General features: G+C 33.9%; 4 protein-coding genes across 11 annotated transcripts in view; 2 read left to right on the forward strand and 2 right to left on the reverse strand.

Annotated features, from left to right (window-relative positions):
- The window catches only part of LOC108750851 (copper-transporting ATPase 1), a 23,374-nt gene extending 18,685 nt beyond the window's left edge, over positions 1–4,689 (forward strand). For 3 of the 4 annotated variants that reach the window (XM_018490687.1, XM_018490674.1, XM_018490680.1), the window contains exons 7-13: positions 18–251; positions 346–1,216; positions 1,303–1,889; positions 1,975–2,178; positions 2,250–2,470; positions 2,591–2,752; positions 4,532–4,661. In XM_018490687.1, the coding sequence (XP_018346189.1) occupies positions 18–251; positions 346–1,216; positions 1,303–1,889; positions 1,975–2,178; positions 2,250–2,470; positions 2,591–2,752; positions 4,532–4,661 (2,409 nt within the window). Of the gene's footprint in view, positions 1–17; positions 252–345; positions 1,217–1,302; positions 1,890–1,974; positions 2,179–2,249; positions 2,471–2,590; positions 2,753–4,531 lie in introns of all 4 variants that reach the window. The other variant, XM_018490669.1, reaches the window with a different exon arrangement.
- A 1,889-nt stretch (positions 4,690–6,578) lies between these two features.
- Positions 6,579–8,550, reverse strand: LOC108749160. 2 transcript variants are annotated; one of them, XM_018487708.1, is made up of 5 exons: positions 8,494–8,550; positions 7,343–7,590; positions 6,957–7,150; positions 6,728–6,879; positions 6,610–6,655 (listed from the first exon to the last, which is right to left on the reverse strand). In XM_018487708.1, exons 2-5 carry the CDS (start codon positions 7,464–7,466, stop codon positions 6,610–6,612), a joined length of 516 nt encoding a protein of 171 aa, XP_018343210.1. In that variant the 5' UTR covers positions 7,467–7,590; positions 8,494–8,550. The 2 variants fall into 2 exon arrangements, with proteins under 2 accessions (XP_018343201.1, XP_018343210.1); XM_018487699.1 differs by lacking the exon at positions 8,494–8,550 and having other exon boundaries at positions 6,579–6,655; positions 7,343–7,466.
- LOC108749133 (UPF0160 protein MYG1, mitochondrial) lies at positions 8,164–10,879 on the forward strand. Of its 4 annotated transcripts, none has more exons than XM_018487680.1 (6): positions 8,164–8,748; positions 9,136–9,231; positions 9,602–9,838; positions 9,907–10,108; positions 10,189–10,289; positions 10,365–10,879. In XM_018487680.1, exons 1-6 carry the CDS (start codon positions 8,525–8,527, stop codon positions 10,534–10,536), a joined length of 1,032 nt encoding a protein of 343 aa, XP_018343182.1. In that variant the 5' UTR covers positions 8,164–8,524; the 3' UTR covers positions 10,537–10,879. The 4 variants fall into 4 exon arrangements, with proteins under 4 accessions (XP_018343182.1, XP_018343189.1, XP_018343174.1 ...); XM_018487687.1 differs by having other exon boundaries at positions 8,164–8,453; positions 8,542–8,748; positions 10,189–10,879; XM_018487672.1 differs by having other exon boundaries at positions 8,164–8,312; positions 8,389–8,748; positions 10,189–10,879.
- A 2,662-nt stretch (positions 10,880–13,541) lies between these two features.
- On the reverse strand, positions 13,542–22,553 carry LOC108748962. The gene is made up of 6 exons (XM_018487412.1): positions 22,506–22,553; positions 21,438–21,734; positions 20,723–20,929; positions 15,002–15,244; positions 14,158–14,439; positions 13,542–13,877 (listed from the first exon to the last, which is right to left on the reverse strand). Exons 1-6 carry the CDS (start codon positions 22,515–22,517, stop codon positions 13,698–13,700), a joined length of 1,221 nt encoding a protein of 406 aa, XP_018342914.1. The 5' UTR covers positions 22,518–22,553; the 3' UTR covers positions 13,542–13,697.
- Positions 22,554–22,855: the final 302 nt, after the last annotated feature.

Raw genomic sequence — 22,855 nt, forward strand, 5'->3', positions numbered from 1 at the left:
ACTATTCGCGCGCGCAGTTCTTTGGCGGTTGGCATTTCTACGTGCAAGCCTATAAAGCTTTGAGACATTGTACGACTAACATGGACGTTTTAATCTCAATGACTACCACGATCTCATATCTTTACTCCATCGCCGTTCTCACTGCCGCTATAATAATAAAAGAGACCGTCAGTCCACAAACGTTCTTCGACACTCCACCGATGCTTCTTGTTTTCATCAGTCTGGGAAGATGGCTCGAGCATGTAGCGAAGGTATTTTATATTTCAATTTCTTCTATGTAAAAAGATATATAAAATATATCACTATATATATGAAAAATAACTTTAAAATATATTTCGCTTTTAGGGGAAAACATCCGAAGCTCTCTCAAAACTATTATCTTTGAAAGCCACAGATGCTGTGTTGGTTTCGTTAGGATCCAATAATGAAATACTATCGGAACGCTTGATAAGCATCGATCTGGTGCAACGCGGCGACGTACTGAAAGTGGTCCAAGGCGCCAAAGTGCCCGTTGACGGTCGCGTACTGTCCGGTCAATCTGCATGCGACGAAAGTCTGATTACGGGTGAGAGTATGCCAGTGCCAAAGAAGAAAGGTTCATTGGTAATCGGCGGTTCAATCAATCAGAATGGACCATTGCTTGTCACCGCCACTCACACAGGCGAACACACAACGCTGGCGCAGATCGTTCGCTTGGTGGAGGAGGCGCAAACGAACAAAGCACCTATTCAACAATTGGCTGACAAGATAGCCGGCTATTTCATACCTCTGGTCATAGTAGTCTCCATAGTGACGCTACTGATTTGGATTATCATCGGCTACATAAATATAGAGCAACTGCCCATATCACACAATGATCAGATCAATAAGCACGGTATGAATCGCGCGGAGATCATATTTCAGTACGCTTTCAGAAGTGCCCTGGCAGTACTCGCTATCGCTTGTCCCTGTGCGCTCGGTCTGGCAACACCAACCGCGGTTATGGTTGGTACAGGCGTAGGCGCGCTGAACGGCATTCTGATTAAAGGCGCTGAGCCGCTGGAGAATGCGCACAAAGTCAAATGCGTTCTCTTTGACAAAACGGGAACATTGACGCACGGTACTCCTACCGTCACCAAGATCGCTTTATTCGTGGAAGAGAGAATCTGTTCACTGGGGAAGATGCTGCTAGTCGTTGGCACAGCGGAAATAAACAGCGAGCATCCTATCGCATCAGGTAAACATCATATTTCTTGTGTAATTACATTTACATTAATGTTTAATTACGCGAAAACGTGTAATGATCGTTAATTCTTTTTGAAGCGATCGTACGCTTTGTGAAAGAGACACTCGGATTGACGACTACTGGCCAGTACTCGAATTTCCAAGCAGTTGCTGGTTGCGGTTTAAAATGTAAAGTAACTCATTTGGACGGCGCACTATTCGAAGTATTGAAATCGGAACAAATCGTCAACTACATGAATCATGCATACGATTCGCCAGTTGGAACGTACATTCTCAATAACGTACCGATCGAAGCTATGCCGATTGCCGAGATAACACAAGAGAAGCAAAACATAGATCTACAATTACTTTTAAGTCCCGGTATGCGTGGTGATCCAGGTGACTTAGACGACATGTACGAGGTTTGCATCGGTAACCGGGAATGGATGCGCCGGAATGCGATTAATATTCCGGAGGAGGTTGAGAGACAAATGGTTACCGAGGAGGACATAGGACACACCGCAGTCCTAGTCTCAATAAACAATATGCTTGTCGCCATGATCAGTGTCGCCGATACGGTGAAACCCGAAGCACATCTTGCCGTTTACACCTTAAAGAAAATGGGATTGCAGGTAATTCTCTTGACGGGCGATAACAGGAAAACCGCGGCTTCGATTGCCAAACAGGTATGAAATGATGAGATCCTCTTATAAGATTTAATTTCTGAGATAAAATTAATTTCCATTGGCTTTATTTCCTGGGAATATATAGGTTGGCATCAGCAAAGTTTTCGCGGAAGTCTTACCATCTCACAAGGTGGCTAAAATTCAGCGACTGCAGGATCAGGGTCTGAGAGTCGCCATGGTGGGAGATGGTGTCAATGACAGTCCGGCTCTAGCTCAAGCAGATGTCGGCATTGCTATCGCATCGGGAACAGATGTTGCTGTGGAGGCTGCCGACGTGGTTTTGATGCGCGTAAGTCATATACCAATAAGTAATATGTCCTACAAATTGTTACATGAAAATAATGTCAAATCTTTTTGCAGAACGATCTTCTGGACGTAATCGCGTGTTTAGATCTATCGAGAAAAACGGTCTGTAGGATAAGACTGAATTTCTTACTCGCTAGTGTCTACAATCTTCTGGGCATTCCCATAGCTGCTGGGGTATTTAGCTCCTTTGGTTTCTTCCTACAACCATGGATGTCTTCCGCCGCCATGGCTTTAAGTAGCGTGTCAGTAGTAGGAAGTTCCTTATTATTGAAACTGTAAGTAATTGTATCCCTTTTTAATTTTTAAAATATTTATTTATTTTTGTTTAAAAAAAAAGAGAAAAATTATATTATTTCATAATGAAGAGGATATTTTAATGTTAATTATCTATGCAGTTATCGTAAACCAACTAAAGCCACATTGGAAACTTCCGAATATACTGCAGCTATGCAAGCCCATTCCACAGCTCGAACGATCGAATTGGATACGATATCACTTCATCGGGGATTGGATGATTCGGTCGTACCAATAAATAGATCGACATCCACATTGTCCAGGTATAGACAAATGAATACGTTGCGTTTACAAAACTCCATTGGCAGCAATTCCATTGCTTAACATTCTGCACAACTAACTGATGTTAACTCTGGGAGGAAATTATTTGTTTCTTATACTAACCATGTACAAAATGCCAAAATTATTTTTGATAATGCATCTTATGCTCTTCCCTCTCTTTACTTATTGCTTATTGAATATTGTGTTTATAATTATTGTTTGCGAATAATATAATCATATGTAACTAATCAATAACTTCATGCTTAATACTGTTTGTAAATAACTTATATAATTTAATTAAGTACATATTTTGATAAACATAGATCTTGTAAAATATACTTTGTAATATACAGGGTGGCTGGATTGAACAGCCCCACTCGTCCCGAGCAGATAGAGCGGACCAAACTAAGTCGAAAAGTCTTGTACTATTTTGCAATGTTCGCAATAATTAATGAGATATTATATTTAATGCGCGCGGGAATAGGGCAAACGCTCCGCTCACTGCCGCGAGCCTCTAAGCTCGAACGGCGCGGCGCGCCTGCTAGGTCATCCTCGCTCTTCGCGCGCCGTGCGCTCGGTAGGCCGTACCTTCGGCAATAGTAGGTCGGGCGGACGCGCGGATTCGGTTATCGTTAGACATTAATATCTCATTAATTATTGCGAGCATTGCAAAAAAGTACAGGACTTTTCGATTTAGTTTAGTCCGCTTTACCTGTTCGAGACGAATGGGCCGTACAATCCAGCCACCCTATATATAAAATGTTTATACATGATGATTCTTAATTGCATATTTTGATTTTAATTTCAAAATATCAATCAATGTTTTCCTACAATTTTCTTTCGAAATATATTTTCTTAATAATTTTCACTTCTTAAAATTTTTCAAAAGTATGAAAAATCCAACTTCTGCCTAACTTCTGATTTGAGAGAGTTGAAAAGAAATTGATATTGATATATATTGAATATTAAGAATCATTCTGTATGTGTTTTCTAAAATCAAGCTGTCATTTCATGTATGAGTTATATTATTCTGGATATAATGACTGGATATGATGACTGGATATAATGACTGGATATGATGACTGGATATAATGACTGGATACAATGACTGGATATAATGATTTGATTAAAATTATAATTTCTGCTAGAAGATTTATATGTTACAAATTTTCATATGTTCCACTTATTCTCAAGAAATGCTGGTTTGTTACTTATAACAAAATATAAGACTGAGAAAAAGAACGTTCTCGCCTGCGGAGAAATGTATTATCTAATTGAAATTATCTTCGTTATAGATATAGTTCTTTATGATGAATAATGAATGAGATTAAATAATTCATGAATAAATATTATATAGATAATTAGTGAAATATGTAAATAGGTTACACTGTGGAATGTTCGGAAAAATTGTATGAGTATAATGTATGAATTTTATTCTACTGTACAAATATTTTCGATGGATAAATACTCATATGTGCATCTTTAATTACATTACCTAATCCTACTTGCGACTAATACATTTGCAGTAATCACTTCCATAGAATGTACTTTACATGAAAAGAAGTACATTTTATGCAGATTTTTATGTTATTCATGCTGTTAATACATTACATCTCCATTGGGAAAAATAACAAATACATAATTTATCGAAGTGCATTTATAAAACTAATATAATGTGTTATTATGCTATATACCATTATCACATATACATCTATTTGGATAATGAAAAATTAGCTAATATTAAAAGTAATGTTAGCGCATTGCACAAAATCTATTTACAGAATATTTGGAAAGTCAAAAGTCGAGGAAGATCATCTTCTTTGCGAGGAAACAGATGAAATTGACTTAGCTGTGGATTTTTCAAATTATCGTAAAAACGTGAAGAACTCTGCGGACATAACTTCTGTATAAATTTTATAAGAGTATTATCTAACAAGGATTTTTCCTTCTGTTAATTTTGCAGAAAATTGATCGAATGTTGTCAATAATTCTTTTTTTAATATTATAATAAAACTAAGAGAAAAATGTAAAAAGTCACAACTAATAATTCTATTATAATATTCACAAGATAATTTTCATCTGTCACATCAAAAATAAGCTGCATCTCAAAAGCAATATCAGTAATTTGTATAAGACTTTGTTACTTGACAAATTAATTTGAATGATATTTATGCTCAAACGAATTAGTTAATATATTTTTATAGACATTATATATTAAGATGTATAAATAATACTGATTTATCTAATTATAAATGTTTGATAACAGGATTTGATAACTTTTTTCATTGTAATTAATACAAATATGAACAATATAGTCTTATCTCATTATACAGGGTTTCTCAAAAGTGTGGAAAGTTATTTCTCTTTAAAATTCTGTGTACAGACATGAGAACATGTCGCAGTTGCAATTCACATCAATTTAATTTGTGATATTAATATACTGGACAGCGTTTTTTTACAGAGTATCCCTGAATATTCCTACTGGTTATACGGTAGTATGAAGTATGGAGTTGACCACGTTTTCTTCTCCTTTACGTTAATTGAAGAAAAGATTGCAGTAACAAGGTGACGCTGAAAATTTGTAATAAATCGCGACTGCAACAGACTTTTTCAAAATCTAATCTCGCCTGTGGCTTTGAGAGAAGGCCAATCGAAGAAATTTCTAAATTCCTATTTAACTTAAAAAAAAAACTTTTTTTTTCACTTTGCGTATTAATAAATTAAAATAGTTCTTACGTACTATGTCATTGACCAGTACTCGCGCCAAAAGCTAGAAATATTTTTTTGAAATATCGTTTTCTCATATCTTCGTTTTTACAAAAATTATTATGAGGTTTTCACACTTTTGGGAAACTATATACAGACGTACTTAACTCAAATAGTAAATGAGAAAAATTATATTTTACATATATTTTATAAAATATAAGTAGTTTCTATATATGTCTCTATACTCTCTATATACTTTATATGCGTTTTATACATTGTGAGAAATTCATACACTTTTTTTTAATGTTAAAATACAAAATATAAAATACAAAACTATTTTATATAAAAACTGTACTAGGAAATTTTGAAAAAATTAAACAAATTTTTTAAAGTTTGTTATATTCTCAACTAAGTTTTTTAAATTAAATTAAATATTTTTTAATGTATAACATACATACTGTAGACAGCGCCAATGATCGGTCAACGTTAGATATTATGAATACAATATATATTCTTAATTTAATTATCTCAGATGTGACTGTGCGCCGAAATATTCGGATATTAACTACAATCAATCTGAAACGCTAATAATATAAATATAATGAGGAGCTGAAACATTTGAACATTCCTATACGAAATAATCCTCCCCTACATTAATTCGGTAAAGAACTTACTGCGAAAAATATTACCTCAGCCAGGATTTTTTAATGAGTTCAGAAGATTTCATATTAAAAATCTTCGATTGATTGTGATTTACAACTGAAAGAGAAGCGAGAATCATAATCTATTTAGATGTATTGTAAAATATAAGAAATCCTAAGCTACAATCACAACTCTCATTAAATAAAAAAGAAATATGAGCAACAATGTTATTCGTTACTTTTATATTTAAAAATTTTTATATTAAATATATTTATTTTTTACATACTAATCAAACATTATCTAATATTTATAAGACACCTACAGGATAAGATAAAAAAACCTTTTTTTTTAGCATAGATTTATACTTTATTTTTTCATTTTGTAAATTTTTATTGCATAATAATGATATTTAAAATATATTATAACAATTTTCTTTTTACATTAATAATATTATAAAATAAATATCGATTTTCATAAAAAGCTCACGTAAAAATATCTTTCTTTTTGATAGTTATCGATAGCAATTAAGGCACATGATTTGTTCGTCACAGTTATATCTGAAATGAGACAACGCATACAGTTATGCACATATGAAGCTTTTATAAAGGCATACATAACTAATAACTTACACAGGTAGAGAGCAATTCTGACAAAACAATTCTGAGCAATTGGCGCACACAGACTGGCAAGAGGAACACAATGCCTGATCACAGTAATAACACGCGCTTACTATAGATCGATCTATCAATCGGTAACATCCGCAGAGATCTACCCGAATATCCTGGAAGAACAACAAATAGTCACAAATTATATAAGATGCTATCCAAATGCCAATATAATTCTACAATGTGCACCCACATTGACAACTTTGTCACTAGTTTTCAATTGCAATTTGTCAGTCAACAGCATCTGTTTCATATTGGATATAGATTTGAATTTACAAGGTGATGGACATTGAGGTAAAGATAGGTTTAGAGAATCCATTTGCCCTGACGTATTTAATTTATGGGAGAGTGTCTTCGCACCTGCTTTAAGCAAATTCAGGGTCCTACCTGGAAGTATACATAAAGCCAAATGTAAAGACTCATCCACATTGAATTGACATACTGTTTCAACTAAGTTCCTTCCTTTTTATAAAAGTAGAGGAAAGTAGTATGCTGATCAACACAATCAGCTTCAGTAGGAACAAGTTTTAAGATTAAAAGAGAGCATATGACATCTCACAAAGCGAACTTAATACTTACTATAGACATCTCTCATCCGCTGGTCACTTGATACACCGTTATCCACCTGCTTTTCTCCTACATGCATTTTCATCTGTGGCAACAGATGACGGTCCCCTTTGAAGGGACAAGTACGTTTTGGCATTTTCCTAGACCAGCTTTAAACGAACTAAAATAACATAGTAGCAGCAGGCTATAAACTGGCAATGACAAGAAACTATTGCATCAAGTGGAATCGTATTGCTACAAGGCCAGTCACTTGTACCATTCTGTAAGTACGTTAAAAGTTATTATATAAAAACATAATATAAACAACTTGACTAATACCTAATGTTACTACAGTTTCAATAAAACATATATTGCACTCTCACAAGAAAAATGACACAAGTTGAAAGCTTGAATTTACTATTAGTTTTTAATTCTAATATCTATTATTGTAACAACTGCTACTTTACACAAAAATATAAATATAAACAATTGAATTTTTTATGTTGCATCTGCAAATTTGGATTGTTCTTATTAAAATATACGTAGTATTGTTCTTTTTTATTTGACTTATTTGTGAGTTCCTTAAAATTATAAATGTATATTAATGCTTTTAATAAAAATAAGTGAGTTTTACAGACACAGTGTCATTATTATAGATTTTGACATCATCTTCGGAAGGTTAAATGTATTTTAAATTTTAAATACATTTAAATACATTAAGATTATATTTAAAACACATTTCTTTTTCCCTTTGGAAAATTAAAAACTACGTTTCTTAGAATTATAATCTGATGAGATATGGCAATATAATAGGAGAATGTGAATAATTAAATTAAAGGAGTAAACAATTGATAAATCTCGCGTGGGAAATTACACGTTGTTGAATAACTCTCACTTAACCTAAAAATATTAGCGAGCAAGTTATGTATGTCGTCCTATTAGAAATTCGATTTGTATCAACCAATCGCCGGTAGGGAAAAGATTTTGGATTCAAAAAGATCAAGTACAATATATATGTATTTCTATAAAACGTATAGTCAGCGATATGCACCATTGAGACACATAACCTCAATTTAAAGGTTACTTTGGATTACTTCTACATGTAAAGAGGTTTCTAGCAGAATTCACGTTTCGCTACAATCTGGTGAGAATTCGTAAGATTGATAGTAATACTGGACATTTACTTGATATAGCTTCAAGTCGTAATTTAGCACGATGATTCGAGTTTTTAGTCGATTACCAAGAAACGCGCGTTCCGGTGGATTCTTCAAATTTTTCACGTGGCGGGAAACGTGCCTATTCGATTTCACTTTCAAAACGATGTCGAGCAAGTCAGCCGTCAGGATCGGTACGCACGACGGGACTTTTCATTGCGATGAAGTCCTCGCCTGCGCGCTCCTGAAACTACTGCCGCAGTATAAGGATGCTTCTATAGTGAGGTAATTGTAACAAAGTTAAAGCTGAAACCCTACTGTTCTATCAATGTAGGTCAACATTAATCTTGGTTTAACTTACTTTTTGTCTTTTTAGTTCTAAGGAGTAAATTAAATCAAGATTAAAGTTAATCTACATTGGTTTATAGAAATATAGACATTAATAGCATAATTATTGATACAATATTATCCAATATAACTCAATATATCCTGAACATATAATCAATACATAACATGTAATAAATAATAAATTTTTATATTTGTTGAGTAATTAAATCAAGTTGATAAAGTTGGCAAAGGACATTAGTTAAATGACATAAATTATAATATAAAAATAAAATAAATAGAACGTATTGGGTTGCAGAATCCATAGATATCCCATTACATTTTTAGATCTCGAAGTCAGAGTGTCTTGGATACTTGTGATATCGTGGTGGACGTTGGTGGAGAGTATGATCCATCCAGACATCGATATGACCATCACATGAGGTAAACTTAGCATACTTTTTAATTTATTTTTCTAGATTGGTGAGTTTATTAGACTTACTTAACTATACTATATCTCTCCCAGCATCGGAAATAGATTGAAATGAATTGAAATGGATTCAGATTTTCAGAAATATTGATTCACGAATGTTAAAATGTATGCTTTTCAATCCTGAATGCATTTCTATTCATTTACAGGCATGGAGCGTGTATAAAATCTGAAAAAGTTTAAAGTATTTTTTTCAGAAATCTTTATAAATTTAAAACATATTTTTGAAGATATTATATGATATTATGAAAATTTTTTTCACCATTAAATAAAATCTCTATTTTTGTCGCATTGTGTTATTTATTCTTTCTTCGTATCACACAGAGAATTCCAAGAATCGGTGAGTACCGTTATGAAAAAACCAGGATACGATTGGACAATAAGATTAAGCAGTGCCGGACTGATCTACTGCCATTTCGGTCATGAGATATTAAGGAATATACTTTCAAATATAACAGAGGATAGAATCATCGATGAGATTTTCAAGAAGATCTACGACACCCTAATCAAGGAAATTGACGGTATAGATAACGGCATACCCATGTATGATGCTGAGCCATTGTAAGTAGACACTTATGATGATACATTGCACAACTTCTTCAAAATTATTGCACTTGCGTTTATTTCAGATATCGAATAGTTACCGACTTAAGCGCGCGCGTAAGCAGATTGAATCCTCAGTGGAATAGTCAGGATGTGGATATCGAGAAACAATTTGAGAAAGCTATGGCTTTGGTTCTGGAGGAATTTTTAGAATTTGTACAATACTCGAAAAACATATGGTTACCGGCAAGAGATCTCGTGCGGCGTGCTGTGGAAAATCGATTTGAAGTAAGGAGAACTCTACCTCTATCTTTTTTTTTAGCTTTAGACATTCCAATTGTAGTTTAAATTTAAAATATTTTCGTAAGGTCGATCCGAGCGGAGAGATAATAGTGTTGTCGCAAGCAATACCGTGGAAGGAACATTTGTTTCAACTGGAGAAGGATATGAACGTGTCGCCGTCAATAAAGTACGCCATTTTTGAGGCTGATAACGCTTATCGGGTTCAATGTATGCCGGTAGCACTGGGAAGTTTCGTATGCAGGATGTTTTTGCCAGTAGCGTGGGGCGGTTTGCGCGCTGATGCCCTTGTGGAAGCCTGTGGAATTGAAGGCGCCATATTCGTGCACTCTGTTCGGTTCATCGGCGGTCATAAAACCAAGGATGGCGCGGTAGCCATGGCGCGAAAAGCGCTCGAAATCGGGAAGGCCGAGTAATATGCAGAATGACAGTGTCTGGACCATTTATCTTTTTTAGAATTTTTATGATGTGATTATTGAATATTTTTTTAGAAAACAATTTAAATTAATTACTCTTCAGCTGATAATGTGGGACTTTGAAGAAACAGTCGATTTTTATTATGAATTTTGATAAATAAATATCAATCTATATAGCGTTTTTTATTGAGGAAACTAGTGCAGCACTGAGTGTAATTGTACTGTTCCATTGTGAAAATCAGTTTACATATTTTCAGTGTAATTTTAGACAAAACTGGTGCAAAAAAAGCACCATTACACTAAATTCAGTTTTCTTTCTTCTTAAAGATAATGGAAATCAGTTCAAATTGAAATGCAGATTATGTTCATGCTTTAAGGTATAATCATTATTCTAATTAACTTCATACAACAATATTGTTTTTAATTTTAGCGTTTCTAATAATAAGTATGTGAATGACATTAAAATTTTGATATTTAAAAATCTTATCTTAATCTGAAGTTTTTAAAAATTAAATAAATAAATTAGAATATCATTGTAAAATAAACAATTTAGGTCTGTATAATTATATATATCTCCGCTCATAAAGTACATAGAAAAAAAAATATAAGTACTTTTATTATCAGTACAATTCGAGTAGTAGCTATTAATTGAGTGTATTATTATTATTATTATTAGGCGTTAGGAACTCGAAAGCTCATTGCCGCAAATACCAAATCCAACAAATTGAGTGTATGTAGCATTAAAATCTAGCATAGTGCTGGTGCTGCACAAGATTTTCCAATGAAAAAAAAAAGCTTAAAAAATAATTAAAATACAACTGAAAGTAAGTTTCTACGAAAGTAAAAATTCGTTAAAGCTTTCACAAGTATGCAAGAATTTTTTTAGATTTTTATACAATTTGAAATTATATAACCCTTGCGATATCAAATACAAAACGATGCCTCACTATAATATAAATCTTGAATCTATTTTTTTACCTACTCTTAAAATGATTTAAAAATCTTTAAAAATTGTGTGTATATCAATTACACACGAACCAATTGTGCACAAGTCAACCATAGAGCTAGAAAAAAAATTAAAGAAAACTCCCTACGCAGAAGTCGCTGTGATTGGCTGTGAGCAATTGCAACAGTGTGCAAGTGTATCACTCTCTAAAAATTCACGAACACACTTACAACTTTCTAAAACAAAGGTTTAAGGATGTTAATCTAACATCTAGATGAACACCTGAAAACATAGGGTAACTTTGTAAATTTTTTATAGTCAAATAATAAGATGAGTGGAAATTCGGATTGAAAGCCTTTAATGTACCTACATATGTCTAAGTTCACAAAATAATTTTTATTTAATTTTTTTGTGTCAAGATGGCGGCGCTGGAGCTCTACAATATAAGTGAGACTGCGTTTTTCTCATAGGCCTTCGGGACTTGCAGCAGAAGTGCCGTACACTTTCACTAAGGACAAAAAGCAAAATTTTTTTATAATCTACATTAAATTTACTAGAGAAGTACTCCCTTATATGTTAAAATATTGATTTTTGTAGGAACGGTGAACATGTGACTAGAAAGTTTCGTTTTCACCCAAAAAATTCAATAAAAAAGTATTTATAATAAAAAAAGTTTTTAATCGATCTTACAAATTATGTGTGCTTCTCTAGAGAATTTAGTTTAGCAACTGCTGTAAAAATTTCAAGTGGATCGGATAAAGTTTGTTAAAGTTATGCTGCAAGCCAATTAGAAAAACAGTTTCGAGAAAAACGTTTTTTAAGTTTTGAGAGAGTAACATTATTTCATATTTAACTATAGAAATTTTTAATTTATCTTTAGTCTACGATATCTGCACCATACAACTATCTTTCCACATTGATATTTGTTTCCTTTTCCTCTTTTCTGAAGGATGTGGAAGCTCTACGAGCGTTCTTAGTGGCATTTGTAAGCGAGCGCTCAGCAAACTTAACGCGGCGCGCGATTAGACTGCGGCGGCCTCGACGCAGAAATTATAGCAATTGTGGCCCCAGTTAGTTGTATAATACTTGCATAATTTCCATTATACTTGACAATCCATCATTGAAAATGCAAGTTGTGATATTTGCAGCGATGTTGATATATTTTTTTGCCACTTGAAGATGTTTTCGGAGCGAGCGACCACACAGTCGAGTTAACAAAAATCCTCGCTTTCTCCACGTCCTATCAGACACAGTAATTCCATTATGTCCTTTTATCGATAGTTTCTTCTCTTCAGCTGCTTTCTTAATGCATTTTGAACTAACATTGATATTATATACCTACAGAACGCAGAAGCTTTAAACTGCTACGCACTTCTCCGATGCGCTTAGATAGCGCCGCGCTTAAGAAAAATCATTGTAAAACCATTTTAAAACATTTTTTTTACGTATAAAACTAATTGCACCTTATTTTTAAGATTTTAAAGCATCATTTCAGACAAAAAAATTTTTTTGATTTATTGAAAATTTTCACCTAGATGTTACCCCTTAAATAATTATGATACAAATTTGGACTGAGAATAAATTTAATTAAATAACAGAAGGCCTATATGTATTTGGTCAAAGTGGATCTTAGTGCTAAAATATTTCTGTATGAATTTGTGTACACATCTAATTTTGCAAACCATGCACATCTTTTTTAAAAACGTTTAAACTTTATTTGATAAATAATAAAATACACAATTTAATTCGTAGAACTTACGAGAAATTTGCACGAACAGAAATTGGCACGACAGGAAATACCCAGGATAGAACCGTAAAGAATGAAAATGTGTTTAAAGACCCAGATTGCTGATGGAAGGTGCAAAATTACATATCGCGACGAAAACTCGTTTGTGTATATTTCGTTGTATTTAAAGACTCATTATTTCTATTTATTTCTGATTATTTAACACACATTAAATCACAATATAAAAAAATTATTATTATCTTTTGAATTGTTGCGTATCAAATAGTTCCGAATTTAATTTATTTAATAAGAACGAATCCAAACAGCATACAATTCTTAAAAATGGCTTGTTTATTGTTAAAATTTCCTCACATCAGATCCATACAAAACATGGCTAATCATGGCACAAGTGTCTCCGCATGTACTTTCGCAATTGGATAGAGATAGTTCGATTTTATACGCAATTTCCAATGGTTACTTTACAATTTATTAAACAGCGTTTCGGGCTGCTGCAGCGTGTGCGGCCAAATGTGCTGCCTTAGCCTGGGCTACTTCAGGAGTGTCGATTACCCTGCCATCAGGTCCAAGTGGAGCGTAAGCATAGAATGCAGGCGAAGTGGCGTATGCTAGTGCACCATATGGAACCAGTCCAATCGTCTTGGCAGCCTCCTGTGTGAATAAATATTTAATTAAACGATATGACATCGCGACGCAAAGGAATCACAAAAGGTGAAATAACGTTACCAAAAAGTCTCTGAAATAAAATGATATGAAACAAAATGATCGGATCGCGGCTTACATCTGAATATATGTAATATTTCTATACCGTAGGTCAACATTGCCTCGGCGGCTCTCGACGTTTAATAATAACAAACGATACTACGTTGAATATCGGTCACGAATAGCTATTGCCGTTTGCGCAACCGTCTCTAAACCAAGAGTGTCATACTTGGGCGTGAGCGGCGAGATGGGCAGCCTTGGCCTGGGCGACCTCAGGTGTGTCTACCACTCGGCCATCCGCGCCGATGGGAGCGCCGTATGCAATTGCAGGTGCATAAAGGGCGGGCCATCCGTAACCGGACCATCCATAACCGGGCCATCCATAACCGATCGTGTTCCTCGCGGCCTCATAAGCTTGGGTGGCGAGATGCGCCGCTTTCGCTTGCGCTACCTCCGGCGTGTCCAAGACTGGTGTTGCCGTCGCGATGGCGCAGAATGCGAATAGAACAATCTGCAAAACCAAGGCACGAGTAAATTCTATGCATAATTATCCTAAATATTTGCGAAGTATCTGGCTCCAAAATTTGAGTAATTTAACTGCGGAAAAAATTAATGGCGTAGAATATATTAGCTCCAATTAAAACTAATGAATAGATATTGTATCATTGGTGTTTGACAATACTGTTATGTTGATCATGGAATAGACCATTGTATACAATTTTCGCCCGTAAGATTAACTTTCGGAGACCCGCCATTGACCGATGGTACTCACGAGAGACTTCATGTTTTATCAACGTGATGAAGCGCTGCTGGGTGATTACCAGTACTCGCCCTAAAGTATGGACTGCTATGTCGTACTGTGTTGAAGCTCGTATCCCCTTTTATATATGTGAATCCTGGTAGGGAGTCGTCAATCCCGTAGGAGGGGACCACACCCTGTGTCATGCCTCAAAGATCTGACATTGACATTACGTTAATGAGTCTCTGCCACCGTCTGAATCTGTCTGGGAAGGGGTACACCTCTCCTCAGATGTGGATGCATCACCGAGGTCAGTCTCGTACAGTCTTCCAACTTCGTTGAAACCGGCTCTTTCACGCTCCTCATCATCATCGTCAAGAGAGACCGCCAAGGGCCCGGCCTGATCCAACAGGAAGTCCGGCGCGGTAGGCCGCACGAAGGGTCGATTACTTTTTGCTTGATGAATTGCGTGGAAAGTGACTCCGGCCATGAAGCCTTGTTTATTATCGCGAATATGATGGATAATGAGCGTTCCTTTCATGGACGTATAACCGCAAGGTGCAAGACTATCATCTTCCTGCACGCGCACGTGAATTTATATTAACGTATTAAGTGAAGCTTAACTGCTGAGCGATGTAATTAAAGTTAAGACAAATACATCAGTTCTTTTCTATGCTGAATCTTGCATATAATTTAACTTAATTGTTTAATTAGCAACAATAATACATATTTTTTGTGTTAAAGGAACACATAAGTTCTTGGAACCTAACTTTTTGTTATTAGTTTTTTATTTTCTTTAAGAATTGCAACGTTTGAACTTATAGTTAGTTATAAATATATAGTACGATGATAGTACTACATAAATAAAACTAACTGTGAAACAAAATTATTTCAAATCATTACACTATTTGAAAACTAGAAAAATGTCCTGAGCTTACCAAGACCCATATAACGGTCTAGTTACAGATTAGTGATAAGCTTCATTCTATTTTTATCATTCATTATTTGAGAAAAGAAGACGGAATGAAGCTTATAATACCTGAGTATCCAAACTGGATGCAGCCTTAATCTGGATCAATTAATTCTGTATTCGCAATCTCTTCATTGCATCTATTTAAAAGTATAATAAAAGGTGTAAAAGTGTGATATTGGACACCTATAATTGCATTTGTCAGTGTCTTATTGACAGATCCCTATATTTATCCGCGAGAAAAATCTTCAATAAAAAAAAAAATAAATAAAATCAACAAGGTTGCACACCGCCAGCGGAGGATCTCCGTTCACTGTGTTAAGACAACTATACCACGACTTCCCGATGCTGTCAGGTGCGACCGATCAACGGCCGTCCTTGCCGATATCAAAGCTGCCGAAAGGTGGAAGGGACAAGGCGCAATTAAAATGTATGAGGTGCGACGTAGAAAAAGAGCGCGAAATGAAGGTCGGCCGCGCGTCCTCGAAATCGAGAACTTTTCCTGGATGAGATCGGGACGGGTCGCTTTTTGACGAGCGACGTCCGATATGTATCGGCAGGTGCAAGTACGTTTTTTTGCTCGATCGAAAATTCCACTTCCTCAAGGTCTCACTTCCTGACGAAATCCTCTTTGTGCTGGTCTCATGCAGACCGCTTCGACCGCTCGACGTTTAAGAATCCATAATATCTCGCGGGAGAACATTTTCAAGAAGTCAAGAATTTTGTTATTTTGCTCAAAAAAAAAAACGGAAGCTTCTTCTGATAGATATTAAAACGCATTAATTTTCTAGGATCTTTTAGAGAGAAAATATCTTCTAGAAATCGTTGAGAATTTTATTCAAGGAAATTTGTAGCGGAAGAATGGATTGAAACTTGCAGAACTACTTTTTAATATTTATTTAAGCGATTCATATCTCTCATACATTTATTAAAATGAAATGTAGTAAATTCATAACGTGTGTTACGTTAATTCATTATACGCGCCACGCCAACGTAATAACGTTGAGCAACACGACCGAGTTGTAAGATACATTTGCACATAATGGCAAATTGTTAACCTTATTACTTTGTAATTCACCATATTTACGTATATACGTAAATATGGTGAATTAACACAATTGATTAATTAGTAAAATCGCTCTAAATAAGTTAATAAATGATTGAGAGATTGTATTAAAAGTAGCCATTTATAAAAAATTCATTGCAAAAAAAGTTTTTAACAATAATTTATAGCCATTTTCAATGTCAAGTGTACATTTACAATTGTTTTGACCATGAAAATTATAACTGCTTCAACTGGAAATTTATAATTATCATAACTGATGTACACAATGATTATACATGATAAAAAACTACGCAAAAATAATTAAGAGTTGTAAAATAGGATTAAAAGTCAGAATAGAGACGATTAATTATTTCTTTACATTTTCTACATATTTTTGTTATTATTACCATGTAAATAATAAGCGATTAAAAAATAGTCATTTATAATTGCAATTTCATTTGGTATATAAAAATGGTTTATTTTATTTATCCATCCTATCTTGATGTTTTATCATGATTTATACAATTATTCATATTTATAACTATAAAAATATGAGGTTATTATCACTCATTATAGTAGGACAGCAAAATGTACGTATCAAAATTGTGCAAACGCATTTTATTGTATGAATGAGTTGTAAGTGTGTTGTGTTCTAGATTCTAATATCCGATGGGGGGAAAGTGCTGCTACAACCGGAGAAAAATGAGGTGTGGCGATGCTACATTTTCACTTGCATTTTTATTGGCACTTACAATGTTTGGAACTTAAATTAAAAATTTTTGTAATGGTCAAGTCTTGAATTATTCGATAATTTTTTGTAAAAGCAAACCTTTTGGAGCAGTATAAATTTTTCTCATAATTTTTAAGCGAATTCAAACATTTTTCAAGAAATATTCAGAAATATTCGGAAAGTTTACATCTTCTCTCAGAATTGTTCATACAAGTAAATTCTGAAATATTATATTTTGAAATTTCTCATTCTACAATTTTTAAAAAAATATTTAAAAATTTGTTTAGATTTTATAACATTTCATCAGAAATTATACTTACAAAAAATCTTAGAAATCTTACGATATTTCATAATTAACATAATATATTATATGAAAAATTCTGAGAAAAGATGTAGATTTTCTGAGAGGTGTTCCAATTCGTATAAAAAATGTGAGAAAGTTGTAAAATTATATAAAAATTTTGAAAAATCATAAAAATTCTGAAAAATTATATGAAAAATTCTGAGAAAAATTTTCACCAGGGTGTAGTTTTTAAGAAAACACGTTTCTCCTTTTTTAAAAAGTGGTAATATTTTACTTTGGTACATCTCGTATGTAGAGTATCGACATGATTTCGTAATGAGTAACGCATGACCGCTGTTCGGAACGTTGCGTTGTTAATTACTCTTTAAACGCGTGCGAATAAAAATTTTCACTTGTTTTCACCATTTCAAAATTGGATGAGAAATTTTCCTGGCATTCGTGTGGGCGCTTTATTATAACGCATAGATATGCAACGACGTGACTGTCGCGAGGAACAAAAGCCCTTTTCCTTGAAAATCAAGATAATCTTGGCACGCCTGGCGACCCTATTGTTTATTAGCATAAGCACACATACGGGCATGGCCTTAAATGCCCATTAAACGACGTCTGCAATTAGCCGGCTAACTTGTTGTTTTCCTTCGAACTCAGGCATGTGTGGGCCGACTCATCGATCTCGTAGCGCGATTCCTATAAATACCGATTAGGTGAATCGAGCGGTTGTTACGATAAACCTCGATTCCTTGTGCTAAGATAATTACACGGGTAATTATATAAGATACTTTGAGATTTGCGTGGAAAATTGCTATGGAAAATTGCTTCATTATGAGGAAATCGACTTTCAAAATTGACGAAAGAGAAGTGAAAATAAGAGAAAGCCAGCTATATTCCATCAAATTAAATGTAAATACATGTAACGTGAATGCAAATAGACATTGAAAGGAAACACGCAAAAGAGGAAGAAATAAGATAACTATCAAAGATTTAATGAAATGAAGATTAAGGTTTTTTTTATTAATCATAAAATATTCGAAATTAGCGTGTCTTTATGGGCTGAGAGGGAATATCGTAAATGATGTCAACGTGATGTCGACGTAAAAAATACGTATGAAACCGATAGCTCAAGGGATGTCGGAGTCGTCGTGTAAAATGTTGCGAGCCTTGAATTGAATTCGACTGCGACGTATTCGGAATGGGAGCTCGGGACATGGTTGACCGGATCAATCATTCCTCGGATTCATTCGCAAATGTAAAAAGACGACGAGGTATGCCGACAACCAGCCTGCGAGGCCGCAGGCGGATGTTGACAGGTATGCCTGTTGCATACATCGTTTCTCGACAACGGTATGATGTTGCTTATAGTGTCCTGTACCAAGATATATCTCTTTAAATCTCGTCTTTTCTTCTTGCAACTATAAATTATAACCGTGCCGATGTTTCATAGATAGCTTAAAAAGCTACAGCCTATCCAATATTTTATTTAAGTTGTAACAATTATTATCTTACGTGATATTATAATTAAACATAAGCTTCTCTGTAGTCAAGATCTAGAAATAAGATTATATTATCGAGATTTGTTTATTATAACATAAGGTACATATATAAAGACACAGACACACACTGAAATATATCTCTTTAAATAACGTTTTTCCTTCTAATATTAAATCATAATACAGGATTACTTAAAAAGTTATATTCTGTCTGATTTCTATCTATGTTAGCAAACATAATCTTACATCGTAAACATGATCTTCCATAGTAAAGATAGTATCATTACATGCGATAATATTATGATATTAATATTCGATTATTATAGCGTGCTGTATTAAAATATATCCCTTTAAAAAATTGCCTTTCCTTTTAACGTTTATAAATTATAACATAAGATCGATCACTGAAATATTGTCTGTTCGATATTCCATCTAAGTTAGAAATCATAATCTTACATTGTAATAAAATATATGATTTCTCGTTGACGAGATAATTGCAGTATTACATGCAATAATACATATTATGATATTAAGAGATTCAGATTATTATAAGGTACCGAAATAGGTATATCTCTTTAAATCGCACTCTTTCTTCTATGTATTTATAAATTCATAAACTGTAATACAGAACCAGTCGCTTGAAACATTAGATTCTGTTCGACATTCTATCTATGTCGCAATCATGATCTTATATTGTAATTAAACTTCTGTAGTCAAGACAGTAATAAAATTACATGCATGGATTATGAATTGCAATTAATTATTATGATATTAAGATTTGATTATTGTAGCGTGCTACCAAAATATATTTCTTTAAATTTGCGCCCTTTTTTTAACTTTTATAAATTATAACACAGGATATATTATGTTGCATCACTTTAAAAGTATTCCGTTCAATATTCTATATATCTACGTTAACAATCATAATCTTACATCATAATTAAACATGCTTTTCCATAATCAAGGTAGTATAACAAGATTACATGTGATAATGTTATAAATTAAAATTCGGTTGTTGTGTGTGGAATAACTGTACAGATACATTTTAAGTACGAATATTGAATTTTCTTATAGATACACACACAATATATTCCGTGAATTTTTCCCGTTTCGCAAAGGAATCTACGCAAAACAGCAGTATTGGGAGCATACTGTTGTAATAAAATAGGAAATCAGGAAATAACAACGAAATGCTTTATATTTCTTACAGGCTAAAATGCGTCTTAGATAACAATCCGATGCGTGCATCTTACGGTTCAGCCTGAAAGCCGATGATGCAAGGTGCATATCATTTACAACGTATCACGAAACTTGAAAACGCATTGTATAACTAACTACCATCCATATGAAATTAAGGAACGCTTTTTCCAATTGTGAAACTTTGTGGCAACGTCAATTTCATAATTTTGTCGCGCCGATTTTAAACGCGTCGTCATCGTTTAATCGCGAAAGTGTCAACTTGACGGTCACGTTGCCGCATGTTCTTTTAATCAAATTTATGTTCTTTTAATCAAAATTAGTAATCGTTATAACTATTAATCTCTCTGTCATCGTGAGACAGGTGACTTGACGAGTCGCCGTCATAATAGCCGTCATGATTGTAAACCGGTGGCTTGTAAATCTGCGAATGATCGTACGCGACAGGTGTCGAGGAAGCTATGTGATTGTAAGCCGCTAGATGCGCGGCTTTTGCTCGGGCCACTTCCGGCGTGTCTATTACGCGACCCTGAAAATAAAAGAGACAATGAAACATAGAGAGATGATGTTCTGGCTTTCCTCCCTGACGTTATCAAACTATTTTCGAATCAATTATTGTAATTTTCACTATATACAGAATGTAAAGTTCATTTTTAGAAGTTTACAAAATTTCAAGCATGTAAACTACTATTAATAGTAATATCTTTATTGTATATACAACAAGTCGCATACTCTGTAAATTCTCTGGAGTCTCACCTGAAGAGTGGAAATAGAGCCAGTCTTAAAAAAGAATGGCTTAATTTTCAATTTTTAAGAGTGCGAGAGATTTTACTCTCTAAAAGTTTTAGAGAGTAGAATAATTAATATCATATTTTATCATTATTAGAGTGTACTTCATATCTTCAAGAATTCGAGGAAAATGATAATCTAAATTGAACACATTTTCAGGAATTACTTCTGCATTATCAAATCACGAAGTATTATTGCATCGAACTCCCCAATTGTTCGACTGACAATGAATAGGATAAAAATCTTACATCATGATCTAACGGGGCAGGCGGCCCGTGATATCCGTATCCGCTGTGGTACATTTGATGATCAACTGATACGGGCTTTGCATATCCGTGATAGTCCTGATTTTCCGCGTAGGAAGCCACGCTATGCGGAACCTTCGCGACAGCTTCCGCTACGGCAGCTAGATGCGCCGCTTTGGCATGTGCTACTTCCGGCGTGTCCATGACCCTGCCATCATGGCCTATGGGCGCCGGTGGTCCGTGATACTGATAATGCGTTGGCATAGCCAAAGTTATGGCAATATTGATGAATAAGAAAATCTATGAACACACACAGGAAAAAATGTTTGGTCGAATTAATTAGAATTCTGTTGGAAAATAAATGATCCAGAATTTTAGTTAAATCTACAACATTTCCGGTTAAATTTATTAAAATTATAGTTGAAATAACGAACATTCAATAAATTTCATCAGAAATCTGTAGATGTAATCAAAATTCTGGATCGTTCACTTTCCACCAGAATTCCAGTTAATTTAACCAAACATTTTTTTTCCAAAAATGAATAAAAACAGCACTCCTCGGCGTTAACATTTTAGGAAAATGAATCTCTAAATAATAATCGGAAGGAAATATTTTCTCCATTTTGCGATTCTCATTGTAAATTTTATCGCAATTCCGATAATTTATCTAATCATTAATGATAGGGATGATAATGTAAACTTTTCAATAATCCTTACAGAAACTCAATATTATAAGTATTAAATTAGTTAATGATTAATTACTTATTTTAAGTATTAAAAATATTAACAACGGTGCTTTTAAAATAAATAATTAATCATTAATCAATTTAATACTTACAGTATTAATACTTATAAGGCTACGGCATACAAAAAATTTAAACAGTAAGACGCAAGTAATTAGTAAACCAATATTTTGGATTTACATTATTGTTTCACGTTTCTGTTGTGATTCACTTACTGCTTACATCTTACTATTTTATGTTTTTTGTGTGTCTGTAACAATATTAAATTTCTCAAGGCAATTTTTTGATTAACTGTTAAAAATAGTCGTAATCCAATAAAGTTACTTACCAAAGACATCATTGTTACGTTCAATCCTGAATGGAAGTGTCACCGTTTTATAACCATCGAGAACTAAATGCTCGGTTTATATACAATCGGTGATTTAATCTTACCTAACAGTATCACCCCACCAATGATGAATATTGTTCGGCTAATATTCGTACAACTGATTGGTCGATTTTTATTAAAGTGACAAAATACAATTCTCTATTTTTGCATTAGCAATGCAAGACTGTATTGCAAAAAAAAAACGATGTTTTTCTCATCAACACGCATCAAGTCCTTATTTTAATAAAATATTATTTGTTTCATCAATACTGTTATTCAATTAACAAAATTTTTTAAATTTAGTTGTTAGC

This window comes from Trachymyrmex septentrionalis, unplaced genomic scaffold, assembly GCF_001594115.1.
Source record: "Trachymyrmex septentrionalis isolate Tsep2-gDNA-1 unplaced genomic scaffold, Tsep1.0 scaffold11, whole genome shotgun sequence".
Classification (NCBI taxonomy): Eukaryota; Metazoa; Arthropoda; class Insecta; order Hymenoptera; family Formicidae; genus Trachymyrmex; species Trachymyrmex septentrionalis.

Excerpts from the sequence above, each read along its gene's own strand:
- LOC108749160 (XM_018487699.1), bottom strand. The coding sequence starts at position 7,466 with ATGCCAAAACGTACTTGTCCCTTCAAAGGGGACCGTCATCTGTTGCCA. Across the intron at positions 7,151-7,342 it reads GCGGATGAGAGATGTCTATA|GTAGGACCCTGAATTTGCTT; the intron begins GTAAGTATTAAG and ends GTATACTTCCAG. Across the intron at positions 6,656-6,727 it reads CAGAATTGCTCTCTACCTGT|ATATAACTGTGACGAACAAA; the intron begins GTAAGTTATTAG and ends GTCTCATTTCAG.
- LOC108749133 (XM_018487663.1), top strand. The coding sequence starts at position 8,525 with ATGATTCGAGTTTTTAGTCGATTACCAAGAAACGCGCGTTCCGGTGGA. Across the intron at positions 9,232-9,601 it reads CGATATGACCATCACATGAG|AGAATTCCAAGAATCGGTGA; the intron begins GTAAACTTAGCA and ends CGTATCACACAG. Across the intron at positions 10,109-10,188 it reads CTGTGGAAAATCGATTTGAA|GTCGATCCGAGCGGAGAGAT; the intron begins GTAAGGAGAACT and ends TATTTTCGTAAG.
- LOC108748962 (XM_018487412.1), bottom strand. Across the intron at positions 20,930-21,437 it reads CTGCCCCGTTAGATCATGAT|GGTCGCGTAATAGACACGCC; the intron begins GTAAGATTTTTA and ends TTTTATTTTCAG. Across the intron at positions 14,440-15,001 it reads AAAGAGCCGGTTTCAACGAA|ATTGTTCTATTCGCATTCTG; the intron begins GTTGGAAGACTG and ends TTGGTTTTGCAG.